This window comes from Apaloderma vittatum, unplaced genomic scaffold (assembly GCF_000703405.1).
Source record: "Apaloderma vittatum isolate BGI_N311 unplaced genomic scaffold, ASM70340v1 scaffold33658, whole genome shotgun sequence".
Classification (NCBI taxonomy): Eukaryota; Metazoa; Chordata; class Aves; order Trogoniformes; family Trogonidae; genus Apaloderma; species Apaloderma vittatum.
The window spans coordinates 1-18,164 of record NW_009731815.1 but is presented as its reverse complement, the minus strand read 5'-3'; the positions used below and the strand labels follow the sequence as shown (position 1 = coordinate 18,164).

At 40.4% G+C, this 18,164-nt stretch overlaps 1 protein-coding gene across 1 annotated transcript; it reads right to left on the bottom strand.

The window, feature by feature from the left end:
- Positions 1–1,409: 1,409 nt before the first annotated feature.
- Positions 1,410–13,844, bottom strand: LOC104267959 (transketolase-like). Its single transcript, XM_009875330.1, has 11 exons — positions 13,689–13,844; positions 12,008–12,121; positions 11,570–11,667; positions 9,741–9,932; positions 8,848–8,966; positions 7,664–7,857; positions 6,917–7,081; positions 5,743–5,899; positions 2,276–2,406; positions 1,722–1,805; positions 1,410–1,550 (listed from the first exon to the last, which is right to left on the bottom strand). Exons 1-11 carry the CDS (start codon positions 13,842–13,844, stop codon positions 1,410–1,412), a joined length of 1,551 nt encoding a protein of 516 aa, XP_009873632.1.
- Positions 13,845–18,164: the final 4,320 nt, after the last annotated feature.

Below are 18,164 nucleotides of genomic sequence, written 5' to 3'. Positions count from 1 at the left end.
GATAGTAACATCCATCCGTTCCACAGACAAAAAACCCTTGAAGCAGAAAAGCCTTGGCTAAGTGATTCAAGGTCACTAGCAGCACCTGCCAGCAAAACACTAACCCAACTGCCTTCCCACAGGTAAGAGCAGAATCTAGTCACCAGGGAACCCTCTAACTGAACTGTGATTTTTTTCCCAGGCCTTTATTTTACCTTTAGCTTTATTGTCAAGCCACACACAATTTCCTCCTGCTTCTTTGGTCTGTAGGCATTCTGAATTCTTCACTGCAGGGTGCCCACCTATCAGGAACCTGATCACAGTACCCTTAAGGCTGGCACCAAAATCAGGATTTGCCTGTCATCCTAAGGCAGGCCCAGATTGCTTGTTAAAGCTCTGTATAAATGGTGATTGTTTATAAAAACTAACAAACGAGATGAGGTTTTGTCTGATCTTGACTGGCTGAACACTGCATCAACTCCTATCATACATAAGAAAACCCTGTGTCATGTTGACAGATTTGTGACTGAAGGCTCTTTAGCAGCCAGTACATTTTAGGTATTAGACACTGCCTGTACACTAAGGGATTATCTCTCCATAGCTGGCTACTCACACTTCAAGATCAGCAGAGAACCTCAAAGCATGGTAGATGCAGAAGAATAACAATAGTTCTGAAAATACAACTTTCAAAACGTCCTAAGGCTGATGACTCAAGGTCACGGCAAAATATCTGTCCACCTAGATACAGTGCACAAAGCTACCCGTAAGCCACAGGCAGCATTAACTGTATTATCTCTTAGTATTTGTAATCTCTTCCTGGGTGTGGGCTACTGACTCACAGATGGATTTTTGACGGTTTCTTTTTCTTCTTATTTCACTGAAGGGCTTTTATCTTTGCTTTGAGATACTGGTGCATTTGAGCACCATCACAGAACCATAGTTAGAAACTGATACATTCATAAACACTCCCCCCCCCCCCCCCCACAACAACATAACTAGAACCTATCTACACAAAGCCACCGCATACCCGCAGCACAGCGGCTGAGCACAGCCCGTGGCTGTGGCTCCGTGCACAGGCCACATTTTGGTAACTGGCCCAGCCCGATTGCATCTGGTTTTGTTGGCACCCTGGCCTGCCCAGACAACGTGCCAGGGAACGATGACTCCTTAGACACCTCCTCCAAGATTCTGCTTGCAGGGCACTTTCAGACAGTCTAAGGAGACTTTGATCTGATCGGTTTGGCGATTTGCAGGGCTACTAATGCTGCTAAGCTAACTAAACTCCACTCAGTTAGGTAAGATTGGCAGATATATACTGTGTTGCACTCTATCAGCTTAACAGCTCACTAGCTGTGTGTAACATCTTAATTAGTGTTTACCAGTACAAAGGGTGAGCAGTTAGGCTGAGCAGTATTGACTTCTTTGCTGTGTTAAATGCTAAAAAAAAAGGAAGAAAACAATTCCATAATCTGATCACCTTTTCTCAGCTGCTCTGCTGCAGCCAGAGCCTCATGCAGAGTGACGCCTGCTCCAATCACGGTCACATGGTCATCCTTACTCTTCAGAATCACCTGCAAGAAAAAGTTTCTAGATATTTTTAACCACAAATCTTAGTGTTATTTCTAACACTCTGGAGATTTTACTAAAAAATCAAATATTTGGCACTGGAATGCTTTAGAGGAAAAGGTGTTTTTACAGGAGGAATTCTGCATGTTTTTTCTGACTGTCTGGGAGAGATTTACCTTCGCCTGTCCAATGTGGAAGTCCTCATTGTTGTTATAAATGACAGGATTTTCAGGACGACTAGTTCTTATGAAACAAATGCCCTGTATTCGAAGTAAACACATTAAAGGTTACAAAACCAAAAAGGTATTAACATTCTAGTCTGTAAACTCTATGAAAAAGACAGAGCACTTGATGATCATCTCCTCAATAAATTCATCTTTTCATATCCAGCTTCAATTTTGACGCCAGAGATATCACGCTGGCAGTGTACTTTCTTGAAGTTTGCTAAAGACCAACGAGAGTTACACGCGCCCTCATTTCTGAGCCAACTGAGACCCAAACCACAATGGCTGTGTAATCACTTACATCTCCCCAAAAGCGGCCCACGGCATGTCAGACTGCTCATTCTGCACTAGCCTGTAGAGAATGCCTGCAACCTTGCCATGCAAAGAAAACGTCCCACTGCCACGCTGGAGGCATTTATGTGGGTAGAGACATGTAAGAAACATGCCAACAAAAGAAGTAAAAAAAAAAGAAGAAAAAAATTAGTCAGAAATACTGTGATGCAAACCTTGGTGTTGGCAGCTATTTCCACTGCTTTTTCCGTGGCTACAGCATCACTAGGATAAAACACGGTGGCATTGGGAACAGCACGGAACATGCACAGATCCTCCAGTCCCATCTGGGATGGCCCATCCTCACCTAAAAGAATTAAACCAGGGTTACAAAAGCGTAACTGAAAATTTCTGACAATCACTCAATACAGCAGTGAGGTTCAATGCAAACCAGAAAAAAAATAGTAGTGTAAAATCAGGCACACACAGGACATGCAAGTCTACCTGCTGGAGTAAAGAATCATCTTCTCCTTAAACTTGGAACCATCTAAACAGTAAATAAGGATAGAAAGACTAAAAAGAAAGAGAACTAGGGTTAAAAAGAAAAAACTGAAAATAAAGTGTAACAATAAAACAACACAAAAGACGACGACTAAAGAGGGTACAGATTCTAAAAGAAGCATCATAAGATACCTGAGCATCTTCATATTTACACACACTGAGGCTGCACAAGCAAAATTTTACTTGCCAATAGTGCTCCTCTAGGATTTAAACTGCTGGAAATGTGAAAGGAGAATTGCATGTGTTCCATCCGAAATGGAGAGTGCAATTGGTACAACTACTCTCAAATTCTTAGGTTCACTTCAACATTAAATGAAGGGTATGTATTTTTCAAGACTATAAAAAGTCTTTTAAAGAGCAACAGGGCATTCGCGTTGCTAGTTTAACAACTCCAGCACCTTATGGCATAAACTGCAGATGCATGAAAAAGAATCGTTAGCCAGAACATGTGCTGGATGCCACGATTTTCCGTAGTTAAAGAAACAACCACCACAACACCCCCCACCCCCAACGACCTTATGTAACGGTGCTTTGGGAATGGCACTGCTCCAAATTAACCATGCAGAGAGCTCCAAATCCAGTCATGTCACAGCCTGCAGAGCAGAAGCAGGGCAAGAAGCCTTCCCCCATGCAGCCACTACCTGTTCCTCAAGAAGGACGAGTTCGCGAGGAAGGAGGAGAGTACTTTCATCAGAGCAGCGCAAAACTCTGAGGAACTTGAACATGTTAAAGAAAGCAATCATGAACTCTGCCACTACACGTTACTGATAAAATAAGCACGAAGCGAGAGAAGAGAGTGTCTTGGCTTTCAGTCATGACATGAAAAGAACTCTCAACATCACAGTGGGTAAATCTGTATGCACTCTGGCTGAACGAGCGGCATCTCGGTGGGCTTTTCGCTTTCATAAAATGCACCCAACACAGGATGTGCACAGAAGAAAAGTGAAAATAGAAAGAACAAAATCAGCAGGTAACTGAATGAGAATCTTACCCAAGGGGAAGAGAGCACTCGTGATTGCCTTACTTTTGCTAATGTGGTGCCAATAACTCCAGCATTCCCAGTTCATACTGGTAATTTACAGACTGGCACAAAGCTGAGCTCGGTCACAAATGCCTCTTTATGAAAATCCTGATTCATGTGATTTTAGAGTAACACAGATCAAAAGAGAGTTATTTTCAATTACATCTGCAAAACCTACATCTATAGCTTAATAAAAAAGAGTGCTACTATGAACAGTACCACATGTCTAGAATATAAAACCAGTTGTCTAAACAATGGGTATTTTGACACACATACACTACGATTCCTTTCCCTCTATGTTCAGTTCTGAAAGCACAGATTTTCTATTATTCTCTTATGATCTTGAACACATATTTAACATTTTATTAGATGGTTTGGCCCATCAGCAACTACTGGTCTAGGAGTGAACTTAGTACAAATTCAGAAGGTCATTGTGATAGTTATTTCTCATAAATTTAATGGGTCCAAATTTCAATGCAGCAGAAGCCCAGGTCTACCTAGACCTGCATAGATAAAACTTCCATTTTCACCACAGATCCAATTAGGATTCCGAATTCCATACAGGTCCAAAGTTCTAAGAGGAAGTACACTTAATTCATACCCTTCCATTTAAAATTGAATTTTCTAAGTGCAAAAGGATTTATCTGAATTCTGTTACAACTCAGTTGCAAAAATTTGGGTTCAAATTCATTTTTTCAAAATCAAAGTTGAGGCCTGAATCAGATCTGTAACTCAAATAACTTTATACATCTGAGTATGCACTTCACAAACACAGCTCCCAGCAGAACATTTCGAGTGCTGAAAATTTAAACTTGTAAGTGTAGTTCTAGGACAATATTCAGGAAACTCAAAGGAGTTTTATCTTCTTAAAAGAAGAAAGACCAAAGCCAATTGCCTTTTGCACCAACACCCTTTGCTGCTTGCTAGAAGACTTGAACTGGATTGAAGTAGGCTATGATGAGGTGTGAGGACTGATTTTAAAAGGAAATGAGGCTTGTAATAGAATCCCTCCCTTAATGACATACACAAGCCATAATCTGATATACTCACAGTCTCCACTACTAGAGCATACTCTAGTCTGCTGCAAGTTAAGCTTGCGGTTTTGGATGAGACTCCATGTGTTTATGAAGCATTCTTAAATATTTACCAACATCACAGATCAAACTAACTATTTTGCTTTAAACAAAAATACCCCAACCATCCTCCAAACCATACTGCTGGCCAAAACTATTATATCAACTGAAAACCAGATGTATAGAGAGAGCTTTAATTTACAACCCCTGTCAGCTCTCCCTATCTTTCTTTTCCCCTATAAATACCTGGTAGGTTTTCAAGCATGAATGTCTACCGGCATTTTCCTTCTTGCTATGCAAGTCTGCTCCTGTCTTCATAGGTGATATCTATGCATTTCATTGAAAAAGCAAAAACTCCCTTCCTCCCTCAAACCAAAATAAAAATGTAATATGATCTGACACATACCAACAGTTATGATGGGAAGCAAAGGCCAGAGAAGGTACTTCTAGTGAGGGCCCTCAGCCTGTTGCTCTGAGCCGTGCTGGCTACACCACAGTACACCTGAAGTCTTATGAAGAGGAGCCAGGGGCTCCTGAGGCAAGAGCAGCCAGGTGGGAAAAGCCAGTGAACCACCTCAAAGGAATTAAGGAGTAGGGGACAGCCGACAGCCCAGCTGAAGGGCCTCCACACCAATGCACGCAGCACGGGCAACAAACAGGGGTTGGAAGCCACTAGGCTTCTCATTGCAGAGGACATCAACTGCAAAGGTGGAAAGGAATCCAAGCTCCTTGGTTTCAATCCAATCCTTTGATATCACTCAATACTTGTAGAGCAGAAAAGCTTTTAGGGAAAAGTCCTACTTGTATCTGGCCAAACTGATAAAAGAGAAATAAAGCAGATGAGCCGATGAAGGCTTGATCTTTCTCATCCTTTCTAAATGCAACGTATCTGATGAATGGTAAATATGACTTCTTCCTATAAATGGTGCCTCTGCTGCAACATCCCAGCCGTATCACTGGTGGTCTCCACAACGCACGATCAGTTTGACCGCTAGACCCTGACCCACTAAATGGGTGGAAGTGCCAACAAGCCCACGGCTGCCCTTACCAATGGAAACCCCGCAGTGCGACCCGCAGAGATTGATGTTACTCTCGGAGATGGCGGCCATGCGGATCTGATCAAACGCTCGAGTGAAGAAGGTAGCAAAGGTGCTGGCAAAAGCAACAGTTCTGTCACGAGTGGCACATCCAACTGCAACGCTCACCTGCAAAGAGGGAACAAGAACAGAGAGTTCCTTATTTGTTGATTGTTTTCAAAAGAACATCTGTGGGAACTTCCTACTGTAAAATGTCAGCAAGAAGGTCTCAATGCAAGTTAAGAAAAAAAAATAAATCTGTCCAGTCCTGCTCCTACTGTGGCTTTTCCAAAAGGGGAAGGAGGCAACTCATTTTTCCCAGTATCTACCCTCCAGCATCTGCTCTACTCCTGGCCTGCACTGCTAGCTGTTATTGTCGATCTTTACTGGCAGCTTCTTTTCTTTATCTGCTCCAAGCAGTCATCCACAGAGTTTTAAAACTTATCCTCCTCTTTGTTTCCCTGGATCAAAGGCTTACACTTTCAGTCCAAAGGACATGGTTTTACTATCTCCAGCAGACAAACTATCATTACCAACTGAGAATGGGTTTACCTGGGTTATTTGGACTGGAATTTACTAGGAAGGGCCTTTCTTCAGCAAGATACAAATTAGAACAAGATCCCTAAGTTGTTTATTGCTACAAACAGCCCATATGTTTATTTTACAGAAAACATGGTCTGCTCTTTACAGCAAATTTCTCCTAAGCTGATGTAAATCCAAAATGCCTGGCTCAAGCTCTTGAAAGTGCCCTAGTACAAAATTTGCAAGACAGTCCATGGGTTCTTGGGTTATAAATCATTAAAGACAACAACAGATTTCTGCCTGAATTTATATATTGGCTTCAGTGAACCCATACAGGTGGCAATCAAAGACTCAGTCAGACATAGCAGCTATGCAGTTACTTTAGTCCTTTCTGTACAACTGTCATCAAGCTAAATTTATTAACAGCTTCTCTGCTGTCATCTTTATAGCCCAGCCTAGTGCAGAACTCATTGTCACATTGTGAAGTTCCATTTCTTGTAAAGAAAAAACTCAACCCTAAAAAGTATTTTCAGAGTTAAATCTCACAAATCTCCAAGAACAAATGGATGGTCTCAGATCTTGCTGCATAATACCAGTATTTCATAAAATCAAGAGACCAGTTACCATATTCTGTTCAGCAATGTAGCATTCGATGTAGCGATTGGGATGTTCTTTCTTAAAAAGCTCCGAGAAGGTGGAGTTCTTTGTGTCCCCATCCAAAGCAATCACTCGATCGTTAGCGTGGCCCAGTTTTGCAAGTGCAACACCGTAAGCTTTGCGAGTAGCCCACTAGGAAAAGAAAAATATAACAGTACTGTTACAACATGCTGTTTCTATAAGGTGGGGTTTTTTCCCCTCCCCTACTTTCTTGGTTTTTTTAAATCAGTGCACACACAAATCAAAACCATTTTAAATGTTATCAGTATCAGAAGTGCACATGGGAATAGTGACACACAGAACAGTAAACAATAAAAGAAAAATACAGTGAATCATCAGGACAAATAGCTGTGCTGAAATCAGCAACTCCCTATCAATCCTGCTAGCACATTTTGAAAATCTTGCTTTCCAATCATGGAAATTTGCTGAACCTTGTGGAATTTCTTTAATTTTAAATGCACATAAACTAACTTGGATAATTGATAATGATCATAAAACAAAGAAGAATGATTTGAGTCTTTTTAATACATCCTTTCAATACCCAATGAGTTGAATGCCTGTGTTTCACAGACATAGGTGTTTACCAGGATACTGAAGAGAGAAGAGGTGGGTACTTGAAATTGTGGCAAGGGATAACATAAAACCTCCTGCCACCTATTATAAAGTCCCACACTTTGAAGATACCTGAAAAACAGTGAAAAAGGGAGGGAGTACCTTTTCTCCCACTTTGTAAGTCGGTGGAGATGGCATCTTAATGTTTCTAATATTTACTATAGGTGCATCTTCTTCCGGGAGGGCTGGAGAAAGTTTTTTCTTATTTTGGATTTTGTCATCTATTTCCTGAATGACTTGTTCAGCCATGTTTTTTGGAAGGGGCTTTCCATGCCAACTTTCCTTATCTTCAACACCTGTGTATTTAAAGTTACATTACAAATAAGAATAATATAAAAACTATTTAAGCTTTTAGCTGCAGATTTTGCCCAGATAAAAGTGCAATGGAATATGCCAATCTAGTATAGTCTTCCAAGGAAAAACTTCCATATTATTTTCGCTGCATTCAATTGCCTTAAGACTGGTATGTTTAAATATGTAAGAGAAATAGTCAAATCCATATATTTAAAACTAGTGATGGAATTCCAGCATTTTCTACTAAAATTGTTTTTAACTTAATACCAAAGGAGACCTGGCCCATAAGTGTGGCAAGAAGTAAACAGTGAATCAGTGTGAACAGTTATCCTGAAATTTCGACAGTTATGCCTAAATAAACAAACTCTGCTAAGTTTCAAACAACAGTTAACCAAGCTGTCTAATTCAAACAAGATCTGATATTTTACAGCTTTATTTTAATAGCTTCTGATGACTCTTATCTTAATGCACCTGGCACTAACCGTGAAATTACCTCTCTGGCTGATGTGCTGCTTTTCACTGAGTAAGTGACTAAGAGTAATGGATTTTGCTTCTTTACTCAATGAAAAGGAATGAAGATATTCTCTTCTGTTATTAATATTTACCTTGTCAGAAAGACAAATTCACTGCTAAAAGCTGTAGCTGCTAAAAAAGAGTCTAAGAAGTTGCTATGAGCAGAATCACAACAGTACATCTGGCTGGATAATGTGAAAAACAGGGAGACACATCTTTGCCCACTTCCAACGAAGCACCAATCTAATGTCCTCCATAAGAAAAGGCATCAAAGTAAAAAAAACCACCAATATGGTGAGATTCTGAGTGTTCAGACTGTATGATAGTAGAGATCAAGTCAAAAAGCTGATAGGATACCAACCTTCTTCTAATGTATGAAACGTTAAACCTCTATATTTTTTAACAATCACACCTTCGTTGCAGCCCCACGTACATGTTTCCAGATACACGTGTGTGCAAAGCAGTGAATGTGTTATTACCTGATATGCCTTTGCCTTTAAAAGTCTTTGCAATGATCGCTGTTGGCTGATGTTTGGCCTGGCCAAAGGCTTTGCAAAGTTCCTCCACGCTGTGTCCATCAACGATGATGGCATGCCAGCTAAGAACACAAACACATCAGCTCTTTCTAAAGGGTTTTAGCATGTGATGCTCTGGTAGTTAGCAATAACAATAACCAATACTAACTTCATTCCGATGCAATGTCTTTTTAAGGGACCCAAAGTATGCCAGAAATATGAACTAGTATTTGAAAACACAGAATATCATAACTGCTTTTTTCTAATGCAAAATTAGTCACAGGGGGATTAACAGCTACTAGCAAAATTCACAGCCCACAGATAACTAAGTTATCCTACGTTTCTTCATACATAGTAGCCATTTTTTAAATGCAAGAGAAAAATCAAACATCTAGAAATCAGTTAAAAAACTGCCCCATCGTGATTTGCATGGCTGCTATAGTATCTGATGGGTTTTTATCACGGATTTTTGCATCTACATAGAAATATATATTTCTGAACTAAATGAAAGCCAATATAGAGCATTCTCTCACTTATAATTGTTTCCATGCCCTTTTTTCCTGACCTACTCACACAAACAGTTATAAAATCCGTACTAATGTGATAAAACCTGCTTTAAGATCCTCTAACAAATCTGAGTAAGCAGTCCTTTTATTTCTCTTCCAGCCAAAAAATTCTCCCACTTTTAATATTCCTGCTATATCAATACAGACAACCGATATCAGGCATTATGAAAGACCATCTTTCTTGATTATGGCACCCTTTAGAGCTGAAAGCTCATTCGAAAAATTCTAAAAAGCAAATAAACCCCAGAGTTTCAAATGGAAGACTACCCTGAGCTTCTTGCAGTCACGTACCCAAAGGCTTCGCAGCGTTTCTGGTATATTTCAACATGATGCTGCAGCGGAGCGGGGTCACTTTGTCCAAGACGGTTAACATCAAATATAGCAACAAGATTATCAAGCTTGTAAAACCCAGCAAAGGCCATCGCCTCCCAAACAGAACCTTCAGATAACTCTCCATCTCCAAGTAAACAATACACCCGATAGCTAGAAGAAATTAAAAATTTTTTAAAATATTAAGTTTGATGTGTAAGCACAATTAAATGAAAAGCCAAACCCCTCTAACATACTGTAGTGAGAATTCACTGCTTTTCCTATCCCAGACTCACCTCCCATTGCTCAATGCATTCACCCGAGATAACCTTATTTAACGTCAGACAAATTAAACTAAAATACTTCTGAGATTTACACATGAAAAAAAATAAGATGAGAAATACTCCGCTGCTTTTCAAACCTCTGTCTCAAAAATCGGGTCTTCGCCTCCTGTTGCAAGGCTTGAATGAACAGGCCCATTAAACACAGTCACTGTGACTCAGCAAGATCAGCAACAATGCAGGAAAGGTTCCTGTCTGCTTCCTCATTCCTACCATATACTCTACGGAAGGACGACCGATAATTTAGTTTCCAGAAACTATAGATCGGGGATGAACTCAGCTATGATTAAAGCATGTTACATAACCAGCACGATATGACTTTCTAGACTATTTCTCCTACCACTGAAACTTTTTATTTAGGTAAAACTCAGTTAGCAGGAATACTGCCTCATCTCTACAGGATTCAGCTGCTGTATTTTTCTTTTATCACCACTCTCTTTTTTACAGATGACAAAGCTTTATAAATGTTTGCTACCTATTAAAATTAAAGAAGAATAGTAAATTAGCTTTCAAATATATAATTTTAAGAGAAAATAATCAAGATGGCCATTAGTGACTGTTTTTTTCTCTAGACATTAAGCTATAACAGACTTCTGATCTGAATCCCACCAGCCTTCAGCTGAATCTGAACTCCTTTCACACAAGCTGCTCCCCAGTACTGCACACAAGACCACCTTTGCCTTCTGTCATGTAAGCACTAGTTAAATTTTTTCCACACGTAGCATCTGCTAAACTCAATTAAAATCAGCAAGTCATCTTTCACAGAAATGATTTCAAGCTAGTGAAGTGTAGGACATGTTAACTGGGCAGCCTATGCTCGAATGTACTAGAACTGTCACATAAAATATATCAACTACATCAGGCTATTTTGCTCCTCATACAGATTCGCCTTTAGACATCTACTTTTCTTGTGCACAAAACAACTGGCAGCAGCAGTCATTTTTGTCTCTGTGGAGTTGAGTGCCTTTCTGATAACATTCTGAAGCCCTGCTTTATGATTCAATGGTGATTCAATCGTACTCTTGCCCCTAACAGTTCCTTATCTAGATACATGTTCTCCATTACTTGTCATCTGACTTTGAAGACGCGCACCTCTGGTTTGCGTCCTCCTTCTGAGGGGGCACATGCCAGTATCAACATGGCTATCGATTACTGACTGGAAGTTTGAGGCTACTCTAACAACTTCTCTGTTCAGGAACATTACCTTGCAAAGCTGTCAGGTGACAAAAGCAACACATATATACACTAATTCTTGCTAATCTTTAAATCCTTGGTAGTTTTACTGGCAATGGCTTTGTAATTATCAAGCTAGTAATCTATCATTTAAAACCTGAATTTGAAATTAGATTTGGGAAGGGACAATAGAATAAAGGAGGTGGGTTTTCCCCTGACTGAGATAAAAATACAATTTCTTTTCACAAAACATTCCTGCTGAATGCCTATAACCATGGAATATGAAGATGGAATTACCTGGCTCTGTCAAAGAATTTGCCGGTGTACGCCATTCCGCATGCGGCACCAAGGCCCTGACCCAGGGATCCAGTAGCCACATCAGTGAAAGCTTGTCTCTGAGAGTAAAACGACAATTGTTTTACAGTGAAGATGGTTCAATGTACATCAAAATTCAGCTTCTCAAACCCCTTCAAATCCTGTTCCTCCTCTTCCTCTGCAATGCATGTACCTTTATGATCAGTGTCACAAACTAACTAGGCTCTCTGAGAGAGAATGGTACCTGTGGCCCAAGATCACTTATACATGTTCAGCTGTGAAGCCATAAATAACATCATCCTTCTTACAAGTCTTTATCTCTCCTGTACTGTTTCTGGCAATCAAGAATTGCTGCAAACTACATGCGTTTCTTGTCTTACAGAAAACATCATCTTTACATCCAAGGTTATGTGCACTCACTGGTACTGGGTGTCCTTCTAAGACAGAATCAATTTTCCTCAAATTCAGTAATTCTGCTTCTTGTAGAAAGCCAGCCTCTGCCCAAACAGAATATAAAATTGGTGCTGCATGACCCTAGAAAGAAACATAAATTTTAAGCACAGCACAAACTTCACAATATCATAGCATCAAGGCAAAATTCTACAAAGCTGACAAACCCTGGCATCAGGTTCTTACGTTTGCTAGGAACGCGGTGATTTTATAAAACACTTCTAACATGCAGCGTTCACACTGATGCTTGCTTCCAAGTCCCCCATGCCTATGCTGCGTAGACACCCCAAATAGCTCACTACAGTTAAGAGAGAAGGAATGTAGCACTCTCCAGGGTTGTTTAGGATGTCCTCAAGAAAAGCAACATGGAAGAGCAAGAAGGACTCTTCTCAGCCATGCAGGTTCAATTCCAAAAGGTAGTTTTGGTATCCAAATAAAAAACAAAAACCCAGAACAACCTGATTCAATCTGCTAAGGTACCAGTTTGAAGAACAGAGTGCTGCTCACTAAAGCAGTAAGCAGATGGATGAACAAGTGCTACACCATTAGAACTTCTTCAGTATGTATGTATTCAAGCAGGATGCAGTGAGTGACAAGTGGCAAAATGTTAAGCTTTGTGCACTCGGATGCTTGCAGTCAACTGCAAAGTAGCAATCACCTTCTGCCTGCGGAGTCATTAGGAGTCAAAAAAGCATGCAGAGGTCTGAAGTCATTTAACAACTCTGGGGAGAAACCCTGATTAATTAGGGAGAGGTAAAGAGAACACGACGAAGTGACTCTCCCTTGCTGCTTTACCACCTCAGCATTAGCTGCTTGCTTCAGAACGGCAATCGCGTCAGAAGGGGCAACAGCTCCGCTACCCAGCGCAGGGATCCGGTACACCACAAGCTACGCAGCACTGCCATAAGCCACAGCACGAGGAACTCTGCCTCCTCCCAGGAGTACCTCACCTGCCACTTCTCACAGCGCTGTGCTTCCTTAAGGCCTCGCAACCGCCTTCATGTCATATGATGGGAATGTGATTTGCAAGGGCACAATGCAAATGGGGGTAGAAGTGCTCATGGCCAGTCCAGATTACAGTTTTGTGTGCTTCCTGAACCACAGTGGCTTCAGATGTACTGACTTTCATAAACCACTCACTAACCTACCATAACCATTTCATAGACTGCTCCCTGAAAAGCTGACAGTAACTAGTGCACATTGTGACGTGACTGAAGGCGTAACAGCATGGCTACCTTTAAAAGTAGAGCCCAAAAACTAGCTGTGGCTTACTCGCTAGAGAATTGGTTACGCCAAAATGAAACAGATTCATACTACTTGACAGATTTTATAGACAATAACATTTGTTTTTTAATATTAGAACAACTTAACATAATGAAGTTAAGACTTAAAGACACATTATACAGACACTTTTGAATTATGCTACAGCTTAACCAGCTTTTGTCTTTCTGAAGTAGGCAAAATCCAAGCTCTCAAGTAGTTTCCATAGACTTCTGTGTAGATGCAAACATGGGTAAGCATAAGTCAAGACAAATCAATTTAATTTACAAACAGAGAGCTCTTCACTAGCAGACTGCAATGGTATAGCACAACAGTGTTTTACCTTTGAAAAAATAAAAGAAACAGTATAGCAGAACAGTTATTGGTTTACCTTTGAGAGAACAAACCGGTCGTTGCTGGCGTTTCTGGGATCTTGCACTTTGTACCTCATGGTATGGAAAAACAGCACAGACATGATCTCTGCTGCACTGCAACATGATGTAGGGTGTCTACAAGTCAAGACAGACGCAAGATTACTACTTCTCATTCTTGTTTTCCCAGGACCGTATCTTTAATATACCGCTTCACCAGTCCCCTACTCCTCAGCATTAAAATAGTGTCTTAAATGTTTTTGATAACCTGTCCCATCCACCATTAATTACCCCAATGCCAATTAGCTGTACTTCAAGACAGAGGGAGCCTTCTTATCTTGTTGAAGTGGATGTTAACAGACAGACCGTGTGACAGCTCAAGGACACATCTTTTAGAGCTCACCACTCTTCTTCCTCCCAAGGAACACCACCCTCATCAGGGCCTGTGAAGCACAGGAAGCAGTATGGCCCCGTGCCTGAAATCATACTCTACAGATTTATCTGGCGGCAGAGATTCACATCAATGCAGAGGAAAGACAGCTTTCCGCTGTACTCTAGTGACCGCCGAGTGAAGGAACTAAAAGCGTGGCATCGTGACCCTGTCTCTCCCACTGAACCACCTGGGATGGCTTTTGCAACAATTTGCAACAGCAGCACGAATGGACACTTGAGCTGTAACTTGCCTTAGAAAGACACAGGCACACGGTACCAACAAGCGATCACAAAGTCACACGAAAAGGGTCATTTCCGAGTGGCGAATACTGAATTACTCCAAGACAAGGTATGTATTTCATTTGAACTGTAATAGAAGGGCATTCAACTACTTTTACTTATCTCCATTACTGTAATTTAAATAACGACCACTGTACTTCTTATGCGCCTTGAAGGGATGGCACCACTCGTCCACTCGAGTGCATCGCTCTTGGCTTTTCACTTGTGATACAGCTTGAAAGGGGTGAGGAGGCTCTTTAAAAACCTTTATTGAGTGCGGAAAGTAGCATTTTTAAGATTTTACTGGTGTGAACAGGATCATTCTTGACATCAGTGGTTGCTACTGAAGTACAGGAAAGCGAATGATGAACAGGAAGAAGGTTATGGCTGCAGAAATCTGCACCAGCTTTGGAAATAACTCGCCCTCTCATCTCACTTTATCTTCTACCAACATCTTTCATCATCAGCACAGTACTCTTAAAATATTTGACTCTACTTATAAAACATGACAAACTTACTATGAAAGTGTCACATTTTGTTTCCCACATGTACATTTACCATGCATGTTAGGATTAGACAACACTTCCACTAGAACTTTAATTGGAATATTCTCTTCTGGTAGTAACAAACCTTCCCCCCCAACATCCCCAACAGTGCTGTAATAAGAGAATAAAAACATGCAAAACACTAGCAAAATACAAATTACGGTTAGTGTTCATCTCTTAGTAAGTACTCACACAGAGAGAACCAAAAGAATTAGCTTTAAACCATGGTTCAAACATATTAGTAAATATTTATGTATTTGAGTTAATCAATAAGCCTTACATGCTTGTTTAAAACTTTCATTCCTTTAATTTTATTAACTTTATACTTAACCATATACTTCTATGAACTCCTGGTCTCGGTAAAAAAAGTTTTAAACAACCTAAAAAGGTAACGTGTGGAAATAAAAAAAAAGGTAGAAAATTTTAATAAATTACCTGAAAATTAAAAAAATAAATAAAATTCTCATTAAAACTACAGGTCAATTAAATTACTTTCTACTAACAGAAATTACCCAAAATGTAACTACATATCAGATACCAGAAATCATTCTAAAATCAGCTACACAATTTTGTTATACAGCCATCCTAACTGCACCTACTCGTCTTCTATTAGCTCATACTTTTCTAGTAAGTTCTGTTAAAAGAATTTCTTGTTAAGCCTAGCAAAACGCACTTGGTTTACTTGTACAAGGAGAGGAAAAACCCACAAGCAAGTCACTGCCACTCTTCTCACACAACCTTCCACATCTTGTTCCTGACTGACGAACAACCTGGAACTTTGCAGGGATTAACACGCCAGAGAGCCAGAGAGCTTCCCCCAGAGAACTGCCCTGACTTTCAAATACAGCCCTTTGGTAAGAAAGCACACCCAAGCACATCGAAACACTGAAATTCTCGATCCACACAAATCCAGAGGAAAAGAGTCACTCCAATGTAGTTCTGTGGGGTTTTTATTTCTTATTCTGCATCAATTTCTATTCGATCCACCTGCACACATCTACACATTTCATCTGGTCACAACAGTGGTGGAATGTTCCAATGGAACACTGAAAGAAGAAAGCTAAAAAACTGAAGGAGAAAACTATTTGCAACAAGTGATTATACCACGTTATGAAACTTAACTGCCTCTTAGGAAATTTTTGCAACTTCCACTTTTAATGATTTAACCGTGTAATTCTAGGAAGCCAGGCACTGTTTCAAAACTGCAGAAATTTATCATTAGCTACAAGACGCTCTACCCCTTTTGATAAAAACATCTGCACTACTTATCTAAAAGAAAAAGTTCTTCCACACCCAAAAGCAAATACATCAATCTCCACAACTAACTTAATTTCTTTCCCCACCTATAAGGCATTTTAAGCACTTTTTTCCCCCAGGTCACTGTATTTTTCCACTACAGCTGGTAAAGTACTCAAAGTGGAGCATCTTCAGGATCAGACTGCCAGGTCTTTTAGCCCTTGTCCCAACAAAGGCTGTACTTTCTTTAACAAAAGTTAGTACGAGTAAAGACTGCAGGAACTGGTCAGATCTACTGCAGAACCACTGTGTTGCAACTTATGTTACAGGTTACAGAAGTAACTTCCTTGAAAGAAGCAGGCAGGTTCTGCTTTGTTTGAAGTGCTTTTATTGCACATATTTCCTTCAGTTTTACAAATTACACCTTTAACAAACACAGATTTCCTTAACAAAGTCAATGCAAACAGGACAATTTTTTTAATTCACTCTAAGCTTCTATTTAAACTTAACTCGCATTCAAACATGTACGCCAGTGATTTAAGCAAAGCTTACTGTCTCATTCAGGTTTTGGAAAACACATTCATAACGTATAGATTTTTATATGTATTTGATTTGTATTTCTATATGTATTTGATTTTGCCTAACACTGTAACAGACTCTGAATGTCTTTCAGGTACATTACTATACTGTCATCTTGGTAGCCAAATCTTATTAATTAAGCAAATACAGGACTTATCAACAGAATCTTCCCTCCAGAGCCCATCTTTCATAATCTGCTCATTATTAGGTTGTGTAATAAGTTCAGACTCAACACAACTCTAGTGCTAGAACAAACTAGAGGGATTAATGAAATGCCTTTGTGCAAGAAATACTCAGTATTGTAGCATACATGAACTAGCAATAAAAACCTTGAGTAAAACTATTTTTATTGTTTCTTCACCAGTCCAGGCACAACAGTTTTACTACTGAAATTTATGGACCACAGAAGAGAATCAAAGGCTGTAGAGAGACCCTTATTCCTTACCAGCACATCAGAGAAACAGCAGAAATAATTTCATACATGGAGAAGACAACTGATACCATACATCACTGTGGCCTATTTAAAACACACACTGGAAGCTCAAGTTTGAAGCCTAAGCTCTACTAAGTAGATTTAGTACAATTTTCTTACCTACATATTCACGCAGGCTTGTGTAAGACTGCCCGTACACTAGCTTTGAAACAAGTCAAGAATTAAAAGAGCAATTGTTGGGTGTTCCATACTTCTCTCCAGACTGGACCAAGCAAGCCACGGCTTTATAAAAACCCACTCCTAGCGTTAGCTGAGAGGACCCACGTGTCCCAACAGTCCATTTTACAGGAAGAACCAAAGCATCACTTCCATTTGCTGGATGCAAAAGGGACCAGTAAAGTTGGGCTGCCACAGGCTTGGAGCATGAGCCATGGGAGGCAGCCCGCGCTGGGGGCAGGCTGGAAAGCGCAAGGCGACTCAAAGCCTGAAAATATTTCAAACGCCGCCTTTCTCCAGCCAAACCTCAGCGTCCGAAAGGTTTCTTCAAGATTTGCTTGGCTTTTTAAAACACTCAAAGAGGAAATTGCGAGGAGATGGGATTAAAAAAAAAAAAGACACAGCAGCATTCTATACGGAAGCACTCAAATGTATTATTCAAGCAGAAAAACTGGCTTTAATTTGACATGAGTAAAAGCGGATGGTTTGCAGAGATTTTTTTCCATAGGTAACGCAGGATCAAAGGAAGGATAACGCTGGAATCTGCACACATCAGAGCCTGCCCTGAACCCCGTCCAGAGGCCTGAATAAACCGCCCATTGGAGACCGCGGGCATGTCACAGATAATCCCGCTTGGGGCTCACTTGAAATTCTGTGCAGAATTAGTTCCAACTGACGGGCACGAAATGAAAAAGAAACCGCTTTGCGCCTCGGGCACAAATTCTTTGGTTTCCAGGCCTGCACCAACTTAGCATTCCCGGCCTCTCTCTCCCCCC